Below are 6962 nucleotides of genomic sequence, written 5' to 3' on the forward strand. Positions count from 1 at the left end.
AATACACATTCAATAATAAATTTTAATTTTATAGATACACTGTTTACTAGTATATCACGTTATAGTTAAATTTTTACATTAGTTACACCTTTATAAGATAGAGAAGTATAAAAATAATGAATTTTAAAACTTTTAGTCGATACTTTTTATTTTATTTTTCCAACAAGATTTTAAAGAAAACTATGCCTGAGGTTCTGTGGCCATCTCACCTACCCGCTTAAAGTTTTCGTTTTTTAGTACTCCAAATATGTCACGTGTATGAAAAATACACGTAACAGTTATGCTCATATTATATAACTGAGACGTAGCTTATACGCAAGAGGGATTGTTGCCGATTACGTGGATATATGTCTATTGTTATTTCATTTGCGCGATTCCTGGCGAAAATAAAAGTTGGAGGGGAAAATCAAATGTAAGGGAAAAATAAGAAGCGTAAGCGAAGCTTCTAGGAGGCGAAAATTGAGACAACGAAACATAAAAGAAGCATAAACGTTGCTTTTACGTATTATTGTCTCACCTTCTAGAAGCTTCGTTTTATGCTTCTGTAACTTTCTCCCCACATTCGGCTTACACTTCAATTTGTATTTTCGCCAGAAATATACCGATACTATTCTCGCAACTATCTATTTCAGCTTAAATGATATTCGAGTTTCTAATCGCGATCATCGAGAGATACAATCGTTAATATATGTACCCAGGCGGATTAAAAATCCACAGCGTTCATATTTCTCGGCCATATGCCGAGATGCTTGTCGATGTAGTTCCAGAATGCCTTTTAAATTATGGAGCACGGGGAATGTCATATGTTATACGATTGCGTGCCCCGGTGCAACAAGCAGCCATTCCCGGCAGGGTTGTTTGCGAACAACCCTTGCCTTACTTGTCTCATGCTGCTCGGCTCTATCCGGACGGGGCGGTTATAACGCCGCCCAGGTTCGGGAACGATATCCAGCAAGCTAATTTCAGGATAAGCCGCTGTAATGCCGCGTACAATCGTCACGCAGCGTGCGACGCGCGACGGCGCGAGGGTGAATTCGGAATCCGGGCTGCGTCTGGCCGACCGATGTGACTTGGATCAATGCTACCTCCTTCATTAGAACACCATTCGACCGGCGCTTGTCAGAAATATTAATGACGATGAAATTACGGGCTCGGTATAATTGCCAAAATACAGACGAATTGATTCGATATACGCGAGAATCACAGATTAATTTCGAACGATCGCGGTTGTCAAGCTTCACCTTGTTGTCCGTCCGGCCGTACACTTTTTGCTTCATATCGTTTCTCCTTTGTGTACTTGTGAGAGAAGGGGAGAACGCTTGTTTTTTTTTCTACGACGCGAAAATAATGTCGCGATTATATGCTCTCGGTACGAAGTCGAAAAACGCGACAATCCAAGGTTGCGCGTGGCGTAACGAAAAATCGATAACCGCTAGAACATGAACGGTAAATCAACGAGGGACAAGATGGATAGATGGCGAGACAGAAAAACAGAAAGAAAACCGAACGTTAATAAAACGTTATCTTCTTTGACCCGTTATTTTGTTTCTGCTTTTATTAATAATAAATTCCGCGATGGACATGAGAATGATTTCTTTACAATGAAAATTTGATGAAGAGGTCAAATCGCAGAAGTGTACATGGAACATTTATGACGTTTTGACAAATGAAATAAAATATAAAAATCTTGTTTGTATAGTTAACGCGCCAAGTGAATATAAAGAAATTTATGAGAGATAATGGTCTCGCTCGTGAAATGGCATGAAATATTTATAAAGGAGAAATCGACCTAATTTGTCTTAAATCTTTAATTTATCAATGGTGGTAAGCGACGAGCGTCAGAATGGAGAGATATTCAGTCAAATGGAGTAATATTTTCTTTTAAGCGATTTACATCATTTTTATCGTTTCACTGTAATTGCCCCATTGGGTAACGCGATAATGTGATGTCCTAAATCAAACTATTGTATGTGCACTGTGAACTACTTTATCGCACACGAAATTCCACGTAAAGAAGATCATTTCTTATCATTTCGCTGCTAATCGTACCTTATCATTGCGCAAACAAGCAATCCCCATATGTTAGCGTATACAAATAACAGCTGTTTTGATTCCAGCTTTCTGGTCGAATGTGAATCCTTTTATTGATCCAACGAAATAGCAGATTTGTCGACACGCGATGATGCACCGATCAGATCGGATCGCATACGACTTTGAGAGGTAGATTAACTGGATAGACAGGTAGATTAATTAATCGTTCATCGCTACGGAAGAAAAGACGAGCCATCTCCCCATGCAGCACAGAGTATTTCTAGGATATTTCATGTACCATACAACAATTTTTTTCAAATGTGTTGATTGGACATAGAACAAAATTCTCAAGTCTCCAAAAATTCTCTTGTATATGTCAGTAATATACAACCTTTTTTAAATTGCGAGCCATTTTTAGCCACTTTGGGATTTGTATCTAGTTAAATTTATAGAGATTGTGGCAAAATCATTCTTTCTGTGCAACAGTTACAAAAAGAAACATTCTGTTGAACGCGGAATGTACGTGACTATTACAACATTGCTGCAACATTGCTGGAATGCTTTGAACTGCATGCGTGAGTTTTCTCTTTAAATACGTGTAGGTATGCACCGCATTTGTAAATGCAGCGATCAGGCCAACGATTTTTACGTCCGGATGGATTTGCAGTCACCACGCGACAATATACGGCACTAAGGGACTTCCGTAGAGTCGCTAGAATGGATCTTGATAAATACAAGGGGCGATTGTCGAGAGGTACGTATGGAGTAGAAGATAAGCGTGAGAATTAAAGTAGCGAGGGTTAGGCGAAGGGCGATCGTACGCCTCTCTATCGTTCCACAAACAGCAAAACCGGCCTTGTGAGAATCATTTGTCAGGCAGAAGCTACGTCCCGATAATTTTTTATTATGCAAGTAGGCCGCAATAAATCCTTATCTAACCGCATTTCCCGCCGCGCACGTCGCACGAATGTATTGCCTACCGTCGCGCGTTGCGGCAAAAAGCGCGACCCGATTAGAAATTCGCTGTGTCGGCGTCGGTGATAATGACAGAGGAGGAAAAATGGTACTTCCACTGTCTCTGCATCTCAAATTCGCGTCGCTGCGATAATATAATTCTGGATAATTCCCAGCGACAATTGATACACATGTCATCGTCACCGTCGCGCCGTAACGACGCCGAACGATCTCTCGCGCATACACCGAAATCCGGCGTATCCATCCGTCGAACAAGGTCAAGGCCTCTCCGAGACAACCGAGACTCCGCGAATGAAACTCCGTGATTGACGCGTCCCTCCGATTTAAGATCGGCGTCAGTGAGGGCTTCGCGTAGCTGTCGCCGAGACGTCGAGACGCCGGTGATGCCGGTAATGCCGGTATCGCGGCGCCCGCGTTGCTCTGTAAAAATGGAACGGAAGCCGCAAGTGCTCGTTCGTGTAGAGAGACCCATCACCGGCAAAACGGTTATTCGTAAGCTATCCTCCCACGAGGATGTTGGGGCGAGAATTGAACGATGCACGAGAACAACGGTACGCTGAGAACCTTCGGAGCAGCAGATATCCGCTCGACAAAGCTCGACCGCAAATGAGCCGCGTAATAATGTCGAGCGGGAGTATTTCTAGCGGGAGAACTTCCGCAAGAACGGTGCATCGGCGTAAAACGAAATGTGTGCAATGATGTGCCGCTCGACGCCGCTGCCAACCGAGGGTAGGTTATATCGGGGACGTCGCGACGCCTGCGCGGGTTTCATCGACGATCAGCTGGCTGGAAGCTTCCGTCGTGGTGGGAAGCGAGACTTACGTAGAGGGATGACGGAGATAGATGAAGGAAAGAAAAAGGAACAGTAGATCTAACATACATCCATTATCGTCGCTGACGACGAGGGCAGTGCCGACGACGCCTACGCACGTTTTTGGCAGCGTTCCCCGTTGCTCAGCGTTATCGGCGTCGTCACCGTCGCCGCCACCATCGTCGACGACGACGACGGTAGTGCGCGTCAGTACGCGGCCGTGCAGTGCTGCCGTATCGGTCGTTCCGTCGTCGTCGCCGTCGCCGTCGCCGTCGGTCGGTCGATAGAGGCACGCCGGCGAAGGTGCGACGTACGTCCACTTCGATGAGTCGTCCGCCCGTATTTTATAATGCGGCGCGCCCGTTATCATCGTTGCGCTTCCTGTCCCTCCACCACGTCATCGTCCACGGGTCGCCGCGGCCGCGCGTCGATCAGACTTCGCGTTCACCGCCGGGTGACTCTATAAAGACTTGAGAGCGTCGCGGTATTCGCGAGCGGCGCGCAAGACGAGTAGCGTCGTGCGACGAGCAACGCACTCGTCAACGTCCCCGTCGTCGCCGCGTTAAGGGACGCGTCGTGCGATCAGTAAAGCCAACTCGCACGAAACCGGAAGTCATTCCCCTGTGCAATTGCATAGGTTTTCTATTTGCATGGGCTGAGCCACAGACAGGTGTGTGAGAGAGAGAGAGAGAGAGAGAGAGAGAGAGAAAGAAAGAGAGAGAGCAATCCAATTCCCTACTCCGAATCGGAAAGTGGCTGTCCGCGACTCCTATCCTGGGATACGATCGTAGCTGTGTTTTCATTCGGTCCCCGTACGAAGGGCGAATACAGCGAGCATTCCTAACAGAAAGATATTCTTCCGGCAGCATCTCTCGATACTTCACGCGAGGGACATGGGCTTCCAGCAGCAGCTGTCATTGTAGCGCGCCACGTCTCGACGCCAAAGCGGTATGAGTCACGTTTAATTATTGGTTTGACGTTTTAGCGATTTATTACCGCGACACTTGTTATCCCTCATTTCGGATCATAGTAGCCGGATTATTCCGGACTTGGAACTGGGTCCATCCAGTTCTCACGCTGAGCCGGTTGATGTCCACATTGAAACAATTTGCCTTTGTTTTCCTCGAGAATGTTACATTTGTACGATGTCATTACAAAGATGAACATCGAAGCTGCTTTAGCGAAATTCAGATACGCGAAACCGTAAGAAGAGAATTAGATAATTATCACTGAGAAAATAAATAGTTCGGGAATAAACAGGGAGGGGAATGTGCAAGAGAGGAATTTTCCTGACAGAAGAAGGCTTTCGAAATCGCTCAATCATCGTAGATCGGTGTATGCTGTAGTACGTGACCCGTGGGACGATAACGTTATAGAGACTTGACGGTGTCTGATTGCACTCGGAGGGTAGGACGTCATCGAATAAACCGCCCCTATTGCTGCTACAAAGAGATCAGGGGAGTCTCAATCGCGGGGAGCTTCGCAGCACGTGCGAACGTGCTCGTCGTCGTGGCGGTCCTCTTCTGATGGTACAACGAATAAAAGTAGTGACTCACCGGCGACGGACGAACGCGGACGACAGCGTGGATCGTCCACGGCAGAAGCATCGTCGTCGTCGTCGTCGTCGCGCCACGTCGGGTGGTGCGTCATGGATCGCCTCGCCCCGATGATCATCCCTGCGCTCCTCCTCGTGGTTCTCTGTTATCCGGGATGCGGCCGCGCCAATTTCGCGCCTTTCCACGACCTGGGATCCGCGGAACGGATCCCGGCCGAGAAGCATCCCGCATCGCACGGACCACAGATCGACGCCGGTGACTTCCACGGCGATCCATACGGTGCTTATCCGGGCCTAGGCTTCGGGCCCATGGGCCCGGTGATCCGCTCGGCCTTGCCGAACGATGATACCTTGCGCAGCCTCTCGTCGGCCAGCAACGACGATGCCGGACAACGGAATATCCCTAAGGAATCGCAGCTCGCCTCGGCGCGCTCTGGCGACGACATCGCAGTCGGCGACTCCTCGAGTGGCAACGAACATTCGCCGAAACCGGAATATCGCATCGTCAGCGTAGAGTTCACGCGCGTCGAAACGCCCTTTCTTATCGGGATTTGGATCTTCTTCGCCAGCATCGCGAAAATCGGTAAGTGCTGAGAAAGTTGATCTTAATTTATTCTTTTTTTTTTCTTTCCTCTTCCTGTTGTTGTCTTCGAGACAGGATACGTGTAGGCGTGAGATCTCGGTTTTTCTGAAGTATCGTTTAATGTAAACAACAATCTTTTTGCAATGTTTAAGAATGAATTTATTATAGAAAAATGACAGATAGATATGACACATGCAACATAAATATTGCGATAAATCAAGTATACTCTTGAATGATCCGATATTCGTCCAAGAAAACAAATATCTCGTGACTCTATCTTCTTTCGAGATACTTGCAACAAATGAGTATTTGCCAATGTACTTAAGAGTCATCCTTTATAAGACTTATATCTAAAAGTACAAAAAAAATTCAAGTCATATACGCAAGTGTTACTTGTTGTTATAAATTTAATTTGAGCTTTGTTTCTTAATGAAGAGAAAAGAATATAAAGGTTTTTAAGAGACAAAATATTCTGAAAATATTTTTTCTGAAAATATCTTTTATGCCATATCCATTATACGTATAATTAACCGTTTTAACTTGTAATAACATGCTCGACAAAATTGGAAACAGTTAAACAATACAATGTACGTAATATGATCATTTCAAATATTACGATAGACAACATGTTATTTGAAAATTGTCATATTACGAACACACTCTCTTTGCCTCTATTGTTAACCAAAAACATCTGTCGCAATTTTGTTATTCGCTTGTGCACATCAGGCTGCATCAATTTTCATGATAGCAGACGCTTTTCGATGAATACATTAGCGCACCTATAGTTTTCCATTTGCTTACGTAACAAAACCTGGCAAATGTCATTGAAAGCCGGCAACACTCGTTATGCTATGCAAGGCTCATTACCTTTTCTCGTTATTTGTTTTTAATAATTCTCGCGAATAAATAATACATGGGCGAATGCGAACCAAAAAAGTTGTTATTGTACTGAAAATATCGGGTAAAAATTCGTGTCTTAACAATCTCTCCCTCTCCCCCTCTCTCTC

General features: G+C 45.3%; 1 protein-coding gene across 1 annotated transcript in view; it reads left to right on the top strand.

Moving 5' to 3' along the window:
- The first annotated feature begins 5465 nt into the window (after nt 1–5465).
- LOC105619188 (sodium/hydrogen exchanger 3) overlaps nt 5466–6962 on the top strand; it is a 19708-nt gene continuing 18211 nt past the window's right edge. Inside the window, exon 1 of the mRNA XM_012200717.1 lies at nt 5466–5955. Within this exon, the coding sequence (XP_012056107.1) occupies nt 5466–5955 (490 nt within the window). The remainder of the gene's footprint in view (nt 5956–6962) is intronic.

This window comes from Atta cephalotes, assembly GCF_000143395.1.
Source record: "Atta cephalotes unplaced genomic scaffold scaffold00002, whole genome shotgun sequence".
NCBI classification, from domain to species: Eukaryota; Metazoa; Arthropoda; class Insecta; order Hymenoptera; family Formicidae; genus Atta; species Atta cephalotes.